At 43.8% G+C, this 20,765-nt stretch overlaps 1 protein-coding gene across 3 annotated transcripts; it reads right to left on the bottom strand.

Moving 5' to 3' along the window:
• Positions 1 to 225: 225 nt before the first annotated feature.
• On the bottom strand, positions 226 to 20,713 carry MFSD9 (major facilitator superfamily domain containing 9). 3 transcript variants are annotated; one of them, XM_079110714.1, is made up of 6 exons: positions 20,473 to 20,713; positions 16,231 to 16,318; positions 14,990 to 15,033; positions 10,544 to 10,673; positions 7,502 to 7,711; positions 226 to 3,182 (listed from the first exon to the last, which is right to left on the bottom strand). In XM_079110714.1, the coding sequence occupies exons 1-6, from the start codon at positions 20,662 to 20,664 to the stop codon at positions 2,395 to 2,397; spliced, it is 1,452 nt and encodes a 483-aa protein (XP_078966840.1). In that variant the 5' UTR covers positions 20,665 to 20,713; the 3' UTR covers positions 226 to 2,394. The 3 variants fall into 3 exon arrangements, with proteins under 3 accessions (XP_078966840.1, XP_078966841.1, XP_078966842.1); XM_079110715.1 differs by having other exon boundaries at positions 20,500 to 20,713; XM_079110716.1 differs by lacking the exons at positions 14,990 to 15,033; positions 16,231 to 16,318; positions 20,473 to 20,713 and adding an exon at positions 12,242 to 14,681.
• Positions 20,714 to 20,765: the final 52 nt, after the last annotated feature.

Below are 20,765 nucleotides of genomic sequence, written 5' to 3'. Positions count from 1 at the left end.
AGATTTCTGCTTCCTTCATAAACACCCAGGCAAGTTCAATATCTCTAATGCAAGATTCCATGGAATATTAAGTTAAACCATAGGAAAATATTTTTGACTAACAAAAAACAAAACAAAACAAAACAAAAAAAAACTGCAATTCCATGTATGTGACCTAACCTGATAATTTTGGACAGGATTATGGAAGTTACCCAAGAAAATTTAAAGAACAAAACAACATGAATGTTAGTTGAACAAATTTAATTTCCCTGAGATTATATTCTGTAAACAATACAACAGTATTCATTACACCAGTGGTTTTCAAATTTTACTGTGCAAACAAATCAGCAGGATATCTTGTCAAAATGGTCCCTAGGAGGTCTATGCTGGGACCTAAGCATCTGCATGTCTAAGCTCCCAGAGATGATGGGGCAGCCAGTCTCTGTACTAAACTTTGAACAAGGTACTAGATTATGTAAGAGGAACTGGGAAGAAATATTTCTTAGAAAAAAGAAATCAGCTTAACAAAAACTCAGATCACCAGTGGAGAATAACAATGTTTCCCTATTCTGTAGAGTAAGACCAATCTTTGGTTTTAAATATTTTCATGTGTCTGATTAGTTACAAAGCCTCATTAAGTTTTAGGTTTCGTTTAACTTCAAAATAAAGTGCTATGATTTTAAAAATGAAAAAAGTGTATTTAAGAGCTTTTTAGAAACTCACCTATTTCTGAGAATGAAGAAAAGCTAATCTTTTGGAAAAATCCTTGTGAATTACACTTCACTGCATAAACCCTTATTATTTATTGTCCTTTTAGTCTCAGCTCTACGACATTTAGCATGCTCCTTATGGGCAAGAACATTTCATACAATATTTTGGTCTCAAAAGCACTTAGCTCTGGGTAAAAAATTGCCATTTTAACACCTAATGAAAAGTTAATTATTTTTCTTGAAGCCGGATAAGAGAAGGGACAATCTTCAAACTAAAACATACTTTCAATTGTTATAATAGGGTGTTAGGGTCACCCCATTCAAAATTTCTGAAACTATGGAAATTTTTTTTCCAATTTACAAACAATAAATATTCAAGTTATGAAAAATTAGTGTATTAACATAGTTTATAATTACATGTGTGTTAGGTTGAAAATAGGAATAATGTCCTAGTGGACTAATTAAGAGGATCAAAAGGAATGTGAACTTTGGCAGTGTGAAGAAAAGTGGGGCCCCAAATGGTCTCCATGAAGAACCAGTGTAACCGCACTGATCAGCCTGCCCACACTCGCCTCCCTGCGCATGTGCCTGGCCCTCGCCCAGGGCCCCTTTCCTGACCCCTCGTGTGCTGCTAATGAATGGCAGTTTAGAGAGGGCCCAGGAAAGGCACCAGAACACTTCCCTGTAGGTTAATGTGGCTCTCCCTGGGTACAACACTAAATTGAAATAAAGGAAATCATCTTTAATACAAACCCCATGGAATCAAGTTCCTCCAATGCGGCACGACACCTGGCCCTTACTCTGCATGAGACATTCTGCTTAAATGCACCCATGCACTTGAATTTCACCGCCAGCTCCTATCAGCACCAGAATGACATAATGTGACTGGGACACAGTATTCTAGGAGCAGATTGTCATGGCTGAAGTCCAGGGGGCTTTAGTCCCAGTGAGGACAGGGAGCAGGCTCCAGAACCCGTCCCTCCTATCACGGAGCACATTTGCTGTCAGGTGGGAAAAGTGTGACACATGGTGACTACAAACAGCTTTAACAGTCTAAATTTCATCAGCCATTGATAAAAACACCCTGGTCTCAGGCTTTTCATCAAAAGCAGCGTATCTCAGCGCCTCCTCCTTCTGACTCCATGAGGCTTGACTCTGCGGATTTCTCGGTCTCACAGGGCCACAGAGTCTGTCTCAGGGGTGAGGTCAGCACCAGATTTTTAATCAAGTCTGAGGAAGTGAAGGGCTGGTTTTAATAAAAGAGCGTCTTCAACCTCCAGGATTTTGACAGCAGCAAAGCTCCCTTTCAGCTCATGGAATGTACCAGGAAGCCTGGGTTCCAGGTGGTCAGCATGTGACTGTTAGCTGTCGCCACGCTGTTCAGTAGGGAAAAAGATGTGGTTCCCTCCCTTCATCCACTCACCATATTCTGTTCGTCCACCAGAGAGGAAGAGGTAAACATTGAATATGGTCCCTGCTGGCAAAGTCTACCTCCAGTCTTAACTTTCCTGCCTTCCACTGTGACTTCTGTTGACTCAGGCTCAGCTCCACAGCCCTGGGCCCCCCCTGGGAGCCCACCACCAGAGCTGCCCGCCAGGAGGTAAGGTTCACTCACACCAGCCACCCTCTCTGAAGAGCCCTAGTCAGGACCTTTGTCCCTGATTCACAGAACCCACTTTGCTTCTTTGTGTTGTCCAAATCCACCCTATTCACGTTTTAATTTACCGATTCTATCACCACCAGAGCGAGATTTGTTTAGTGACATTATGAAAATAGCCACCAAGGCTAAAGCTGCCCCCAGAATGGGGGGCCCACAAGGGCTGACCTCCTGGGCCACCCCCGAGAGCAGAGGGGCGATGATGCGGCCCACTGCAGTCACCGACTGCCCCATGCCAATGAGGGTGCCGCTGGCCTGCGCCCCGCCCATGGTCAGCTGCAGGTCCGTGATGCAGGTCCTGCCGATGCTGGTGGAGAAGGACAGGAGTGTGGAGGAGAGGACCACCACGCCCATGCTGCGGGCTGTGGAGTAGAGCAGCAGCAGTGTGCAGGTGAGCGCGCTGGAGTGCAGCAGCACTGTGTGCGAGTCGTGCCTGTACAGCCGTAGGATGGGCCCCAGGGCGAAGCCGGCCAGGGCCCCCAGGGCGCTGCTGTAGCTGATGAGGTAGCCCGTGGCCTTGGGGCGTACCCCGAAGCGTTCCTCCAGGGCCAGGACGAAGTTGCTGTAGTACAGCATGACAGCCACTGCCATCAGCAGGCGCACGAGGAATATGTCCCACATTTCGGAGAACAGCAGGCTCCGCATGTCCCGCAAGGCCCATGTGACTTCTGCCCAGGCCCACTGAGCAGTCTCCTTGCTCTTTGGGGCCCCAGGTGTGGGGGCTGCTTCCTGCACGTCACTGTCTGTCTCGGGCAGTACGGGCTTCCTGCCCAATCTCAGGCCATTCTTTGTACCACTGAGTTTTGCTTCACTCCAAGGAAACAGCCAGACGAGACCTGTTGAAAGGGCAGCGAACCTGTTAGCAAGGACCTGAAGCACTGAGTTCCTACAGGGCTGCGTGACCCACCCCAGGATAAGAGCATCATGAACAAGAGACTCCGCGCTGTCCAGGTTTCCTCATCCTCAGCCACGACTGACTGACTGAATCTTCACCACCAGGGCACGCTGCTGAGCAATGAACTGCGTGGTTTGTTTGTTTGTTTTTTTTTTTTTTTTTTTTTAAGTTGTAGATGGACATAACACCTTTGCTTTTTTTGTTTATTTTTATGTGGTGCTGACGATCGAACCCGTGCCTCACCCGTGTCAGGCAAGTGCTCTGCCACTGAGCCCCAGCCCCAGCCCTGAACTGCATGTTTGAGAAGCAAAGTTCATGCATATAATCGTAATCCTCATAAGAACACTTACAAAACCTGTTAGCACAGGCCCAAAGCACTGAGTTCCTACAGGGCTCTTTTCTCCTCGGGGTATAAGCAATTACATGTCATAGATTATGAATCTGCATTTTTATCTCAGAGTCGCATTTGCAACTGCAGTCTGCATTTGCAATTGCAGTTTGTCCTCTATTCTCACAGCTCCATTGTGATGAAGGGATTCTAGAGAAAGATTCTTCACCTTCCAAAACCCCCACCAAAACCAGAATTATGAAACATTCACTTTCTCCCAAGCTTAAAAGCCTATAACTCACTATATTGCATCATTTCATATCTGAATTCACAAATTTAAAATTATTTAAATTCTTAACTTCATTAATTTCTAAATCCCTGTCTATCATCTAACTACTTGCCCATCCATCCCTCTGTCCGTCTATCCATACATCCACCTATCTGTCCATCTAAATATGCAATACTTACAGAGTGCTTCCTAAGTGCCAAGCCGTGTGCTCAACACCAGGAATATCTTAACAAGCCAGATGAGGCATATAAAATCCCTCTCCTCCAAGAACTGAAGCCCCAAAAGAGGTTCAGATGAGTAAAGAGGCAATTAGATTACAATGTAAAGGTCATGTTGTGGGGAGGCTCAGACTACTGTAGAGCAACAGTCGGCCTTGGCTCAGGGTAGGGAGACAGCACGGCAGGACAGCCCAAGTCAGGCCTGTGTGTTTCTCAGGGGCGGCCATTCTCACAGACCGGGACACACAGCCTTCACGCTGCAGCTCTGACCACCGTTAAGACCATCCTGCGCCTGCCCTCAGGACTGGCGTTTCCTACCCCTAGTGTTTCGGATGGCCTACACCATCCAAGTAGCAAGACCTGTTTCCAACCCAGGCTCAAAAATTTTCTTAAAACTGAACTCCAACTGGCCATTCTAAGACCGCTTTCTGAATTACCCCTACAAGTGTTTCAGACTAAAAGTAAGAGTAGAATGAAAATAATGAAAGCGAAAATGGTGGCCGTAACTAACATCTACTGAGTGCTTACCACAGGTGAGGTACTAGGGTACTGCTTACAGGCACGACCTCTTCCAGTTCTCATGAGTTCTGACACCTCACACTGCAAGTGAGAAAACAGGCAACTGACCCAGGCTCACACTAAAAGGTGGCGAGGCAGGAACTGAACCTGAGTCTGTCAGACTCTAGAGTGTGAGTCTTAGCCAAAAGAACAGAAGTAAAGACATGGGGTAAAGACAAGAGAAGGCTTTCTTCCGCAAAGTTGCAGATTGGGCAAGGACATGAGCAGCTGGCAGAGTAGAAGGGCTGAGCCAGCCAGCTAAAGTCATGTGGGGCGGTGTGTCAGTCAGCTTTGCTTTGCTTGTGACCAAAATACCTGACAAGCACATTTAGAGGAGGAAACAATTATTTGGGGCTCACGGTTTCAGATGTTTCAGTCCATGGTGGGACCCCTCCCCAGCTCTACAGCTGGTGAGATGCGGCAGAACATCATGGCAGAAGGGCATGGCAGGGGAAGGCTGCTCAGTGCATGGGCACCCAGAAGCAGAGAGATGTCAAGGTGCCAGGACAAAATATATCACCCAAAGGCACATCCCAGTGACCTACTTTCTCCAGCCATATTCTACCTGCCTGCAGTTACCACCCAGCGTGCATTCAAACTATTAATGCATCAAGTGGAGGAATCCACTCATCAGGTCCCAGCTTTCATAATCTGATCATAGTCCCTCTAAACACCCCTGCATTAACCCATGGACTCTTTTTCAAGGCACCTCATATCCAAACCATAATAGCAGGAAAAGATTGCAAAACTGGAATGAGAAAATAGCAGTGGATCATGTTTACTGCACTGGATGGCCAAAGCCCTCTGTGAGACTCCATCTGCTGTCTAGCCAGTCCTTCTCCCATTCCTCTGCTATGCCCTGCATCAGCCCAGGCTGAATGTGGGGAGAGTAAAGCCCTATTGCTTTAAGCCACAGTGACTGGGAACACCTGCAACTAAATGTGTTCCCAACTGACCCATATCCATTCACAGGCTGCAGTGAGGGCAAAATGCTAGCACTATAACTCCATAATCGTTTTTCGTTTGTTTGTATGCTGACTCTGGACTTCAAGTGATATCACATTCATGAACTGGCCCCACCACTGATCATGTGTTTGAAGTCATTTTATCCAAATTTACACCAACCAAGCCCGCTCCCTGGCTGAGATTATAGGTCAAGTTCCTGGCAGAAAACCATAAAGAATTCCTCTGAGGACTGAGATTTAACTTCTGAACTTTTCTTCCTGGATCTGATAATCTAACCAAACACGGAATCCTCATTGGACAGCGTGCCCCCAGTGAAAAGATTCAGAAAGTTATAGTAAACTGATTACATATAAAGGAAACGGAATGGGGCAAATTCTCCGGTTTATGAGGTTGTTTATCCAAGGGATGGCTTCGCCCTAGTCTCTCAGCAAAGTGGGTGAGAGATGCTTTAGGCCATGAGGCCTGCAGCCAAGGAGCACACGGCCCAGTATCTAGTCTTTTGTTTGTTAAATGTTACTGAACATCTGCCATATGCCTGGTCCATTCTATGTGGGGCAGCAGCAGTATTTTGAAAAAATACCTGACCCTGGAGGGTGCTGGCCAAAGGTGCGTGTGAGGGAGGGGGTGGTGGGGAGCAGGGAGAACAAATAGAATATAAGCAGGAGAACAAGTTAGTAAGAGAAGTTCTATGAAGAAAGTGCTAGAAAGACAACTGAGCTGTGTAGGCAAAATGACTGAGAAGGCCTAAGGCAGCAAATAATTGAGACCTGAACAAGGGGAAGAGGAGAAAACCAGGAGATGTGGGAAGAACGGGGCAGGGAGAGGAAGGCACCAGCGCAGTGCTCTCCCCCAGAGCCAGCCCGCCAGTGGGTGGGGACCAGAACCAGCGTGGCCAGCACGGAGGAGCAGCAGCCGTGCAGGCTACGTGAGGCTGCAACAATGACAAAGGACAGAGAGCCACTGTGGGGAAGGACTGAGGCCAGGACTGGGTAGGCTTTCCTTTTAAAAAAGTTAGCATGATCTTACTAAATTTTTAATAAACTAGTTTAAAAAATGTTTTCATTTAAACTACAACTAAGATAATATATATCATGGAGAAGAATGAAACTGAATCCTTACCCACACCACACACAAAAATAAACTCAAAATAGATTCAAGACAAAAACTGTAAAATTCCTAGAGGAAAAAGGAGGGACAAACCTTCTTAAAATTAGCCTTAGTGATGATTTCTTGGATATGACACAAAAAGAATAGCAATAAAAGTGCAAATACACAACTGTGACAATATCAAACCCAAAAGCTTCTGCATAGCAAAGGAACCAAACAGGAAATTGAACCAGCAACTACGGCAAGGACTGTGGTTTGCAAACCCATTATCTAACAGAGGAGTGATATCCAAAATGTACAATGTGCTCCCACAGCTCAATAGCAAAAACAAACAAACAAACAAATAGACCCTCAAAAACCAACCAAACCACACTAAACCAAAAAACCTGCTGAAAAAAATGGGCAAAGGTAAAAGACTCGAATAGATATTTCTTCTAAGAATGGCCAACAGGTACATGAAAAGATGCTCAACATCACCAAAGATCAGGGAAATGCAAATTGAAAGCACAACAAGATGCTTCCTCATTTCTGTTAGGAGGGTTATTATAAAAAAATAAATACATAAATGATAGCAAATATGTGAAGAAACGGGTTGTTCACACTACTGGGGGGAATGCAAACTGGTGTCACCCCTGAATAAGCAATAGGGAAGTTCTTCAAAATGACTTCAATTTCTGAACAATGAGTCTGCCTATTCTAATCAAAAACAAATTGTAGGAGATAAAAGTAGGCAGACATGCACAGTGTGTATACATGAGTATGCAGAATGATCTCATGCTTAACCATCAACTTACCAGCATTGAGAAGGAAGACAGAGAAACAGATGAGGGCCGTGAGATAGAATCCACCATCTAACTCAGTGAGATATCCCCCGACCATGGGGCCCAGGATGAAGCCCACACCAGAGGCTGTATTGAACTGTCCCAGTACAAGTGGCCGTTCCTTCTCTGCAACCAGATCAGAAAGCAGAGCCCTGGAGATGGAGAGGGTGTGTTTAAAAATACCTGCAAGAGGACAAGAAAATGCTCTGTAATTTCTTCCAGACCAAATGGATCTCCCTTGTGGTCCTGCCCACTTAATCTCTGTCCCAGATGGGGTCCTGACCCCTGGTTTCTTTGAACCTGTAAGGCCCACAGGTCCCATCCCACCAGAACTGTACTGCTGGGGTGGCATCATGACCATGGTAGGTCACCATCTCTGGGAGCAAGTCCCTGAGCCCCCAGCTGGCCTGTCTCCTGTCATGACATCCCAGCTTCTCCAGTCCTCTGTCATCCAACCCTAACTCATGGTGGTTTCCACATACGACTCCAGTTCTTTATCCGTGCACTTACTGAACAAGTATTCCTGAGTGCCTACTGTGTGTCTAGCACTCATTCTGACCCTGGGGATAAAGCCATGAACAGAGGCCAGGAAAAAAATATGAAAGCTATTCTTACCCTCCCAGAGCCTGGGTTTCCAAGGAGGGGAACATGGAGCATACATTAGAAGGTGTAAAAGGCTACCAACAGGAGCAGAGCAGGAGAGTGGACGGGGCGGAAGCAGAAAAATGGTGAACGTGCCCCCACTCAGTATCAGCTGATTTGTACTAGCCAGAGACCAAACCACCTGAGAGCTGTGAGCTGACTCTGCACTCTCATGTTTCTGAGGATGTACCTGGCTCTACCCACTCAGATGCCCACGTGCTGGACACACACTCTCAAGGACGTTGCTTCCGGTAACAGGCTGGTGCTCTGTGGATCACTTGCTGCCAGCAAGTCGGTCGGAATCACTCCTAATTGTGATGTGACATGGTGGTTCTGCTGACCTCCCCATGGGTGGGCTACTGGACAGCACTGTGCTACCATGTGATTCAACATGAGTCCTGGATCTGGGCCCAGCTCTGCCTCAAAATCAGAGAGTACATTTGCCAAACCTTATCGTCAAGAAGCAAACTTATAAATCCCTTTTGGAATTGGGTAGGATGACTCTTTCAAGACTTGTTTTCTTAAACGTAAGAAAGGGCTGGGATGGTGTTGGATTGTGTAGAGGGAAATGGGGGAAGGATAGATGGTGGAATGAGACAGACATCATTACCCTATGTACATGTATGATTACACGAATGGTGCTACTCTACATCATGTACAATCAGAGAAATGAAAAGTTGTATTCCATTTGTGTACAATGAGTCAAAATGCATTCTGCCATGTATAACTACATAGAACAAACAATAAAAATAAAAAGGGAAAAAAATAACAACAAGGAAAACAAATAAAAAGAGAGAGAGAGAGAAAAAAGAAAGATTGGAGTAGAAGATGATCCCCTAGAGGTCTTACAGGAATTCTGTGATGTTTTAAAATTATATCAATGTCAGGTTCACCTTACACGTAAGAAGGAAGAGGAGTGTGGAGCAATTCCAGTGAAGGTTCTCTAGTCTTTTTCAGGCTGGGAGGGGAAAACCAGGTATTCATCTCAGGCACATTCAAAGTCAGTGGCTCATTATTAGGACACCAGGATCTAAATCCATAACTGAGAGCACAGTAAAACCCCGGTGAAGCTCTCCAGGACTCCCTCCCATTTCTGAGCACCAGACAGTGTGGAGGCCACGTGGGCAAGAAGGAATTTTATGTTTCTCTCTACTTGTTTGCAAAGATCATGATGTCCACATAATAGAACTGTTAACACTTTACCAGGTTCACTTCATGTTAGAGAAAAAACATTTTAATCTTCCCCATGAATCTCCACTCATTTTGTAATAAATCCAGGTTCTCGTCCAACGCCCTCCTCAGCTTCTTCAGTCATGAGCAGCATGTGCCACTGAATGGGCAAAGGGAGCATGCTGTGTAAATCACATGGCCAGTACCCCAAGAACACAGTGCACTCAGCACAGGTGCACATGGACAAGCCCTCCTCAGTGAGCCTGCGTGTGGTTGTGGGTTTGGGAGGATTGTTTACCATGCTTGAGCAGAAACCTTCCCAAGCATATTTTTTTTTACAGTAAAACAAAAAGTATAAATTTCTGAGTGTGAATTCAATAGACTCTCAGAGTCTAGATGCATGTTCCAGAAATGGTGTAGAAATTCCAAGTGAGGGGATTATCAGTTGCATGTTCAATGCCTCATCTGATGCTCTACTCCTTTAGGGTGTTAATTTAGACCAAGCAGTTGAACTGAATATGGGCAGATGTCCAGATCTGGAGACCAGGGTAGCAAAGACTGTGTGTGCTCTCATATGTACAGTAAGAAACAAACATGAAACTCCAGGTCTCTGGATGCTCCAGGAAAGAATAAGGACTTCCACAATAACTATCCACCCACCAGACACCAGCTAAAAAATGGTGTTTCTAAAAATGGAGACAATGTTTCAATGAATGCACAAACTAAAAGCTATTTCAAAATGTTAGAAATAGTCAAGACCAGTCCCGAGACAAAATCAACAAAAAAAACCAACCAGGAGTTGTTACATCACAATCATAGCCCTATTCCCCAATAGGAGTAAGCAGGAAACAGACGGAGGTAAATCTCCATTTGAAGTCAGGAAACCCAACTATGAAACTAGAACTCAGGGAGGCAACAGTCATCACAGCATTGGTCAAAGACATTTGGCAATTCTTACTGACTGTTGAGAGGATACTAGGAAGCAGGCAGCTCAGGTGTAATAGCACTGTGGTCCACACACTCTGAGGGGCTTGGGGATCTGTTACGAGATTTAGGATAAGTACTCAGTAACCAGCTGCGAGCGACAGGGTTGTTATTTCACTGCTGTGTCACAGCCCTCTCGTTAGGTAAGCTCTAATCAAAGGGACAGGCTCTACGTAAGCTTTACTCTGAGTGAAGACACACTCAGGGCCCAGCACTCACCCACAGGGACCCTAGCCAGGGCAAACAGGAAGACATTGGTGGACGCCCCGAGGAGGAGGTAACCCAGGGCGCTGAGCAGAATGCACACCAGCAAGGAGGACCGTCTTCCAACCACATCGCTCCAGCATCCCTGAGGAAAGCAAGAAAAGATCCACAATAATGACCAACGCTACCTCAATGCCCAGGACACCGTGATCCCCGAGGAACAGGTCAGGGAACCTGGTTTGAAGGCCTCCGGTGCTCGGGCCTACCATGCTATTGGCCAGGTAAGTTATTTCCTCTAGATCTCCCACAAGGTAAGTGGAAAAATATAATACTTTTCTTCATCTAAAAATTGAAGCCTGATGATCTGGTAACTGAGTTATCCGAAGAAAGGATAAAATATGATTTTCAGAGTCTTTTTTTCTTTATTCTTATTATTTTATGCAACTACTCAGAGAAAGTGTCCATTGTTTAAAAATTGATAAAATACTGAAAAACAAAATGAAGAACAGAAAGAAACCTCATGATCCAAAATCTATGTATGATATATATATATATATATATATATATATATATTTTTTTTTTTTTAAAGAAAATGGTCATGCAGAACTCTATTTTATAACTTGCTTCCTTATTATTTGGACATGGTTGCATGTCATTAAAAATTTGCCATTGTTACCATTTGAGGGCGTGGATACTAGGAATTGAACCCAGGGGTGCTTTATTATTGAGTTGTACCTCCAGCCCTTTTTATTTTTATTAAATTCTGAGACAGGGTCTCATTAAGTTGCTTAAGCCCTCATCAAGTCTTTGAAGCTGGCCTCTAACTTGTGAACCTCTTGCCTCAGCCTCCTGAGTCACTGGGATTACATGTTCTCATTTTTAATCATGTTTTATATCCCACTGTGTACCAATATTTACTTAACAAATCTTCTCTGTTAGATTTTTGGTTCCTTTCAATTTGTTAACAAAATAAACAATGCAACAAGAGGCATCCGCATAGCAAACACCCTTGAAAATGTCCTTAGAATAAAGTTCCAGCATTGGAACTGTTAGGTTAAAAGACAGGCATATTTTCAGGCATCTGACATAGACTGACAAATTACTTCCTTGAAACATCTATATCCCACATTGGTGCATGTCTCTGTTCCCCATGTTCCAACATTGTATACTGTCAATGAAAAAATCTGCAAATTCGTTAAGTGGCATTTTTTTCCTGTGCTAATTTACTTTTCCCTTCCAGGTGAGATGAAATTGTGTGTGGGTGCCATCTGTGTTTTCTCTTGAGAGGGGCCAGCCCTGCAGTGTCTGCTGGTTAACATTCTCACATCTGCCTCAGAGTCCTGCCAGGTAGGTGCTCCCTGCCATGCCATTCTTTATGTAAGGACACTGCTTAGCCCAGGGAGGACCAGGAGGAGGCTTTGCCCAGAAGGGAATGAGATGGCTGATGATGACCAGCTGGACCTCCCAGTGTCTCTGTGAGGCAGGGAGGAAAGCATAGCCACAGGGAACAGAAGCCCAGAGGCAAATGGGAAGTACTGAGCAAGCAGAGGCCTGCAAAGAAATAGGCACAGAGAGGCTGCCTCAAGTCCTGCTGTCTGTCCCCTGGGGTGGATCATAGGTGTCTCGTGGGATGAGGGCTCCAGGCCACCTTTCCAGCTCATCTTTACTTGAATATTCTGTCCCTCAGCAACACATCCAGCTAGAAGAACGAACCTCACTTGCCAGCCAGTGGTCCTGGCTTATGAAGAAGCACCTGGACATCATCAGGTCCACCTCTGAGAACGTTCTTCAGAGGTGGCCACGTTGGCCTTCTGTTCTTCCTCATTCCCTTCTTCCTGCTCAGGCAGTTCCCACCACGCTGAAGGCTGAGCAGCCACCCAAGGATGGTAGAACAGGATGATAGCAGGGGTTTGGCCCTTTGATGGCAACTTAAGACACCTGAATAGACTGGGGCACTGAGCTTCACTTTTTGTCCTCACACTGCGCAAAGTGCTCTGCTACTAGCAGGTAGACATCGGCTTGACAAGTAACACCCAGTTCAACCACTGCGCCCTGCACTGACAATTTTATACAGCAGTGTGCAGGGTGGAGCTCTGTTTGAAGGAAACTAACTGCCTTCATATAAACTTGTCAGACACTATGATAGCAATGGAGCATCATCTGAGAGGGGTCACGACCTAGGATGCTGGGCCTGTGAAGCTCCCTGGATGGTCTGTGTTTCCTGAGCAACGTGCACATCTCCATCAGTCCTGCCTGGGAGGCGACTGAAACAGCACCCCACCCTCTACAATAACCATGGGACCTCAGCCTGTTCTCTTGGCCAGAAGTCAGGCACACCTGCTGCTGCTTTGTCCTCATTTTTATTTATGTGTTTATCTTTAAGGACCCAAAATATCTCATTATGCTAGGATATAACCTGCCCTAAAATTTGTCTATGAAACATTTTGAGGGCAAATCCTCCAAATACGCCATCCTTTGACAAATGGCATCAATCCTTCTCCCCAGTATACATTTCAATGGATTTTAGAAACTCCCCGCTCCCTTCTGATCGTGGGTCATTGGCCTCCTGGACTCAGGAAAATTCTGACCTCTTGATTCTGGTTCTCTGGCCTCCCTGCAGCCCTCAGAGCACTGGTATAATCTGGTGGTCACACCATGGGCCTCAGGGTCAGGCTGCCTGAATAAACTCTGCCCAGAGTAGTTTTCCTCCTCAACAATTACTATGTGCTTCATATAAAATGCATCACTAAAGACCAGTAATGTCCCTCCACTGCTAGTTATTATTTAGATTAAATAAGGTGCACAGAACAGGAATTGGTACATACACATATGTATATATGTAATACATATAAATATGTATATGTAAAATGTAATAAATGCTAGTCATAAAATATGTACTTACAGAAGTATTGGTTAAAAAAGAAATTTTAATTTGGTAGTTCTCTGAAGAATTTTTAAGAATTTCATTTAGTTACAGCTGTAAGGTATATGAAGTATGCTTTGTAAGCACAAACACAAAAGAAACTTATTTGAAAAAGTGAGTAGGGTCATAGTTAGCAGTAGAAATTCACATCCATAAAGTGCTAACTACATGCCAGGACCTCCAATATGTGCTAGTGACAAAAGTCAATCAATCACAACTAGTCTTTAGCTCCAGGAAGCCAGAGTCCACCAGGACAGGAGTGGGAAGCATGCACCATGGCCTCATGCTGGAATAAACACACACAACCAGTACTTTGGGAGTAAACTGCCAAATAACGCAGAGCAGGTGTTTATTAAGATATAGACCAGATTCTGCTCTCACGAGAGTATAAAAGGTGACATTCTGACCGACAAGCAAGTGCCTGACTGCTAACTCCAGTCATGTATTTCTTATATCACGAAGGCAATGGCAGGTTCTGTTAAGACAATAATAAATATGCGCTTCAAGTCTGAGACCAGGTGGGTAAGTCAAATTATTTAAACTCTATGAGTCTTAATTTTCACCTATATAAAATGAAGACATCAAACTACTTTGCTGTGTTGTTAAAAAGTTTAAATGAGAATAAAACTATGACTGTTATGCAGTTTAATAAAGGGAAAATTTCAAAAGCAAAGATAAATCAGGGAGTAGCTATTTACTTACTTAAAATTTTACCATGGAATCCAACTAAATTTTTAAAACACACACACACACACACATACGTATATTTTAAAAATTCAAGGAAACAACTACTGGGTTACATAAGTGCAGAACATCTTTTATCTTTTTCTCTAAATGTGTGAACATCAGGCCAACTATTTAGACTGGTCATTGATGATGAATCCATGACACTAAACTGATCATTCTACCGATCACTGGACCCCAAGGTCCCAAGATCAGAGTGGCGACAATAGAATACACCAGGGAGAGCGAAGGAGAAGTCTCTTTCAAATCACTGACGGGTTAGAAGCAGAGAGACAAGATCGCCTCTGCATCATTCCATACCATGTGGCAGGTTAAAAACTATCAACCACTCCAAAGAGCTTCTGTCTCATCACCTAAGTCTTGTATAATAGGACTCATCGTCCAACATACACAGCTCCAAACAGAGTCCTAGAAATTTAAATAGATTAACTGAAACAATAGAATTGACAATACTTTTGTTTATATATATATATATGTATATATTTATTTATTTTTTTTTAATTTTTTTTTTTTTTTTAAGTAGCAGGGAATTATAGGAAGAGCAGGTTAAAATCTTACCCAGATCTACCACTGACCCAGTGTCTTCCCCAGAACAAGCCACCTAAGCCCTATCATCCTCTACCTTCTCCTGGGCCACATAAGGAAGAATGCATGGCAAAAGGATCCTACTTGATCTAACAACGTGGCATATTCCAACCATCTGGTAAACCTTAAGCACTCAATCCAAGATAGACATCCTTCAGAGGGGTACAACTATGTTCTCGAGATGAGCTGCCAGATGGGAGATAACTTACCACCAACGTGCTAGAAAAGAGTTGCAAAATGCCATAGGAGGAGCCTGAAAAACAAACAAACAATAACATCAGCAACATCCCCAAGATGCTGCTGCCCTGAAATAAGTTAATGTGGAAACAATTTCAGAGAAATCAACAGAAAGCATAAGGACTGTTTTTAGTAAAGGAGATTGCCTCATATCTTTTTTTTTTTAAGTTGGAAAAATATAATGACATAGTTTTTGTACAAGGCTTTTAGGATAAAATTGAGGAAAAGCAGAAGAGAGAATAAAGATAGGAGCTGACTTCAAAAATTCTGAAAGACAGTCCTTCTGTTTCGTGAGAACTGGGTGGCTCTGACTTAAGAACTTGCATAATGAGTATTCAGGGGAATAGAAATCTGAATTCTAATGAAGTTCTATGCAGTCTTAAAATTTTGACATTGGCTCATACATATCTAACATTTTGCAGTCTTACAAAGTACAAAGTGTTAGAGTTTCATTCTTTCTTTTTTTAACCTCTATTATCACGTAACTTATTCTTTTGCTTTTCCTAAAAATCTTCAGGAATCTAGGTGGTCCAATATAATTCTAAAGTGTGTTTCTCAAAGAAAATGCCAATTGTGGTACAGACTGGGATTTAATAAAGGTTATTCACAAAACTCTCCCAAAACATTTGCTTGTCTAGCTTGCGAATGCTTAATCTTAAGAATTTTTCGTTCACCAGCCCTGTCCTAACCCTGTTAACTTCCGCCTCTTCCACTAATCAGTGACTTCTGGATGGAATTTTTATGCTGCACAGGCCAAGAAACCCCATCTAAGAAGTACTGGTGGTGTTATAGGAAGGTTGCAACTGACCTACCAAGGCTCACCCAAGCATGTACCCACAAGGTGGGACTTCTGTAGATTCTCTGGTCTCTCAAATGAGATTACAGGCTCCTGTAGGCAGTAGTTCATCCTACCCTTTAACAGAGACAGATCTCTGGACAAGCTACATCAGTGTACTGGTTACACCAGCGGTGATATGGAATATGGGGATGGCACTTCAACCTCAAAATCATTCTAAAAATGGGTACTCCAGGAAAAGATGAATCTCCTTTGCTCCAGGGTTGTGTCTTAAAATATTTAGAAAATACGTTTGCTCATATTTTCCATTTACCTTATTTGGATCATATCTGGCTGTAAGACCAAGATGTTTTCAGGTACTGAGTTCAGGGGATTTAAAATTCACTGCTCTGTAAATGAGCATCAGTAACCACTCACCTACTATTCCAGCTACCGTAGGACTTGCTCCAAGGGACTTGACATGAAGGCTCAGTAAAGGTACAACCATGCTGACACCAAACAAGTCCTAAGAAAACAAACAATGACAGAATCAGGTCAGTAACTGAAATATAACAGTTTTTAAAGGATTATCCTAAAATTATAAACCGATTTTTAAAATAAAACCAATATCTAAACTTCTGAGCATACAAGAAATCAAAACTACGTTCCATAGTATGCCGTATTATTCAGGTTGAAGTTAGGAAGGAATCCTAATAAAATGTGCTATAACAGTTTTCAGGTGTGAAAGACTGGGTTACCCTAACTTAGAATCGATTTTAACTTCACCTTCTTTGTAGTTGACCCTTAACATTCAAGGAGGATATGTAACAGAAGTTTCTTAACTAAAACAACAAGCAAATGAAAAACCCACAGTGTTTTGTGAATAATGAAGGAGAGGAGAGAGGGATGATTCATATTTACTGGTGGAGCAGCACTTGACTAAAAATTAGAATATCCTTGTGCAGTTATAAAAAGCTGAGAATATGCGAGATCCTGCAGTTTGTCCTTACAAGGTAACACATGAAAAGAAATCCTCAGGATAGCAGGAAGGAGAGAGAAGCACGGTGGGAAGGGCGATGTTTTGCTGTCAAGTCACAGAAAACGCACGGTGGAGGGGTCAGGCAGCGGCTCTCAATCCCAGCTCCAGCTGTTAGTGGACCTGTGCCTTAGGAACGCTACTTATTGCCACCATGCTCCAGTGCTGTCTTCTGTGAAGAATGGATCTAAAGGCTGGCTAGTAAAACCACCATGAGTATTTAGTGGCACAACAGATGAGGAAGGTCTAACACAAAACAGAGGTTCAAATCCATCTCCTTTATTGAGTTCAGAGGACAGGTATGTGCCTGTTGGCTATTTGAGGTTATCAGGAAGACTTAATTTTTCCTTTAAGTTTTGCTCTCATTTCACTTGGTTACCTGCTACAATGGGCTTAGGGGAAGAAAAACATTATATACATTCAACTTTTATAATTCCTGAATTCCCTTTTCTACAAACCTGGTTAGATTCAAAGAGTATGCACACACACAAAATTTTTCTTTGTTTAGGCCCAGAGTTAATATTTGAACTTCTGGTAGCTGTGCATTCACATAATCAGAGAAGAATGAATGTCCACATATACTTCAAAGGTCCTATTTCACGATTACATCTTTAGACAGCCATACCTAATATCAAGTACTCTTAGCTCATAAATTTAGTTCCCAAACTATGGCTTATTATGTCAATTTTAAGATCACTTAAATTTCCTTTCAGGGCTGCATCAATCTCTTTGGGGATTTGCTATCAGTTGTCCCATCAGTCTTCTGAGGTGTTTATCACTTTTACCATACTGCATCAACTAGTAAGCATTTTAGAAAAAGAAACTCAATTGTCCAATACGATTCTGTTTCCAGAAATGTTCCCAGTATCATGTAATTTATTATTCAAATGGTTAAAGAAAGAATGGGAGAGAAATATTTATGTCATAGGTCAAGATCAATGGAAGGTAAATATGAAAATACAGATTTCAGAAGAAATTGCTGATGATTAGTATTATTTTAGTACCATGTGAGTCTGAAAAATGCTATCTTTTCCCAAAGAGACAGACTACTGGTTCTTTCAGGAAGTCCTATTCTAAAAATGTCCTCTCCTCTTCTGAGTCCATAGCCTCCCAAACCACCATCTTTGGGGGTACTTTGCAGTTGGCAACTGATCACATGCTTATAATCATTTATAAGAAAGTCAGGTCAAATGGGATCACCTAAGACTTTCACTGAACATCATATCTCTCAATGAAAACTGATGAATACATTAAAAAAAAACTGGCACCTTTTTCAAGGTAGGAAACTCCTGTTTTTTGGTTGGTGGATTACCTAAATAAAAATGAATTCCCATTTGCTAAAAGCTAATAAAACGGAAATCTCATCAGGGATCTGGAGGAAAGACAGGATTAAAATCACAGATCTTAGCATCACCTCAGATTCCTAATCAACACAGGCCGACCAGGTCATCTTAGTTTTCTTTTAAAAATAAATTAAAACATGAAAGTACAGAAAACCAGAACATTTTGGCTTATGACATTTCTAATCTTATTCCTCTTGTCTCCCAATCAGAAACCATTTTACCAGGACTCTTTACATCTCTAAATATATCAAAAAATAATAACAGTTGTATATAATCCTTAAATGTTACCTAGCAAAGAAGCATTAGATCCTTCAAAGATATACAAAGCTGCAAATATTTTAATTGTTTACATTTTCCACCACAATAAAAAATCTATCTCTACTCTTAGTTGTTAGGAAATATTCCATTTTGCCCTCAAGATATTAGGCATCTAATGATTTTTTTTCAATACATTGTTACAATCACAGAATTTTACATCAGGTTTTCTAGATTAAAATGGCATCACACACAATATGGTAAATACATAAGAGTCTGTGAATACACCAATCTCTACTGGGAGGCTGAGCAGCATGAGTGATCTTTGAAATTTGTTGCGTTGTAAAGCTCAAATAAATTATTTTGAATTCTAGGCAATGTCAGTTCCTAAAATTTTGGAAAACAAATCTGGACTTTGCAAGGGACAGCTCTTTTTTTTTGTTTTGTTTTGTTTTTCCATCTGGCAGAGGTGGCCCAGCAAGACCACAGTAGCTGGAGGTCCACATCTCTTCTCAGAAGGTAGATGGCAGCCCACTCCTTTCTAAGTTTGAAGATGTGCACTCACTAGTTTTGAATTCGAGGCAGCCAGACTGAAAGTAGAAGAACACCTGCATCCCAAGGCTGAACCAAGAAAAAGATGAAAGGAAGAAAGGGGTGGGTGGCAGAGGGAGTGCCAGGCTCTGATGTCAAAGGCATGGACCCTGAGGATAGGTCAGGGCCAAGGTGAAGCACAGGGTCTGCAATATTGACTGGAAGCCAAGGAACTCTCTAAATCTGCACTCACTTGATGAGCCCTGGCTCTGTGTGTAGCAATTTGCAAAAATATGCTTTCTTCATGAACTTAGTCATTACTTACACACAGAACCTTTATGGACTATTGGATTTCTTGCATGCAGAAGAAGGATGGAAACTGCCTCTTTGTTTCTCTCTTATACGTGACCTCAGTGTCCTGATTCCTAATTCCAGGGAAGAATCAGGCTGGAGAGAAGTGGTGGTCTTAAAGTGTATATGGGCAGAAAACAGTAATTCCTCTTCCCAGGGCCCACTGCCATCCGATTCTTTAAGGTCTTCGCCCACTGAGACTACATCTAACCAGCTCCTTTCTCTGAAGGAAGAAATTTCTCAGGGTACTTCTTCCACCTCTGTTCTAACCTGAATTAGCTCACAACCAGGACTACTGAGCCAAGTCAGACTTGGAAGGGACTGGAGGGTGAGGAAGTGGATCAGAGTCACGGCAGTTACAGTGGTTCGGCACTAGGAACAAGCTTATTGGGTAAGATTTTTAAGTTCTTTGGGGGCAGAACTCCGTATTACAATATTGGAGTTCCATGGCACCTACCACATGGCATATGTTCAAAAATTCCACAATACTAAATTATTGGATTTACCCTACCATACACTCAGCTTTCTAAGCTTTCTAATCTACAGGGGAAATGACTACTTCTGGCCCCAAACCTGCGCGCGGGCGCATGCGCGCACACACATCATAATGAAGGGAAACCTGCGTTGTGCAACACATAAACGTTTCATCCAAAGGCAGATGGGTACGGTTCAGGTGATCTGCATTTTCAAACATCTAGTCAACCGGGAGCCCAAATGAAAATGTGCCTAATTCAGTCCAGGTGGGGTCATCAACAGACTTTCATCTCCGCATCCGCTGCCACAGCAGCAGCTGGCCTTTCCCAAGCTTGTCCAGGAGCCTCAGCTCTCAGACTTGAACTGGCCAGTGTTTAACACTCAGGGTCACCCTCGAGGGCGGCTAGGTCAACGAGACACACCTGAGGCTCGTCCTGGGGCTCTTTAAACGCCAGGGAAGGTCAAGGGCGCCCAGGACTGGGTCCAACTGAAAGCAGGCAGGGCAGTAGGCTGTGTGGCCAGATGTAGAGGGACGTGAGTGAAGGGTGACAGGGCCAAATGAGGGCTGAGAGGTGGGAGGCAGCTGAACAAGCAGAGGGCAGGACCGCATCCCTGCTGAGCTTTGCAAATCCCCAGAGCTTGAACGACACACCGTCCCAATTGAGTCCCAAGTCCCAGACCCAGCGGTACCTGGCCCCCAGCCGAGTGCTCACTCACCAAGAATCCCACCAGGTAGAGGCAGAGCAGGAAGCGACGGGCTCGGACGGCTCGGGGGCCCGGAGGCCTCGTCTCTGGCACTGTCCTCGGCTCGGGCGGGGGCTCCCGGGTCGCCGAGGCCAGCCCCGGAGCCAAGCCCAGGCCCCGGCGACCCCCCAGCTCCATAGGAGCTCAGGCTGCGAGTGCTGACGCCGCCGCAGCCGCTCAGCCCCGCCCCCGACGCGCCAGCCCCGCCCCGAGCGGAAGCGGGCCGCGCGCATGCGCAG

The sequence above is a fragment of the Sciurus vulgaris genome (assembly GCF_902686455.1).
Source record: "Sciurus vulgaris genome assembly, chromosome: 14".
In the NCBI taxonomy this organism is placed as follows: domain Eukaryota; kingdom Metazoa; phylum Chordata; class Mammalia; order Rodentia; family Sciuridae; genus Sciurus; species Sciurus vulgaris.
Note: the sequence above shows the minus strand (reverse complement) of the source record. Positions and strands in the feature narration are given on the sequence as shown.

Coding starts and splice junctions, on each gene's coding strand:
- MFSD9 (XM_079110714.1), bottom strand. CDS start 20,664: ATGGAGCTGGGGGGTCGCCGGGGCCTGGGCTTGGCTCCGGGGCTGGCC. Junction 16,319..20,472: donor AGCACTCGGCTGGGGGCCAG/GTACCGCTGGGT, acceptor TTGTTTTCTTAG/GACTTGTTTGGTGTCAGCAT. Junction 7,712..10,543: donor CCTGGCTAGGGTCCCTGTGG/GTGAGTGCTGGG, acceptor GTCCTCTTGCAG/GTATTTTTAAACACACCCTC.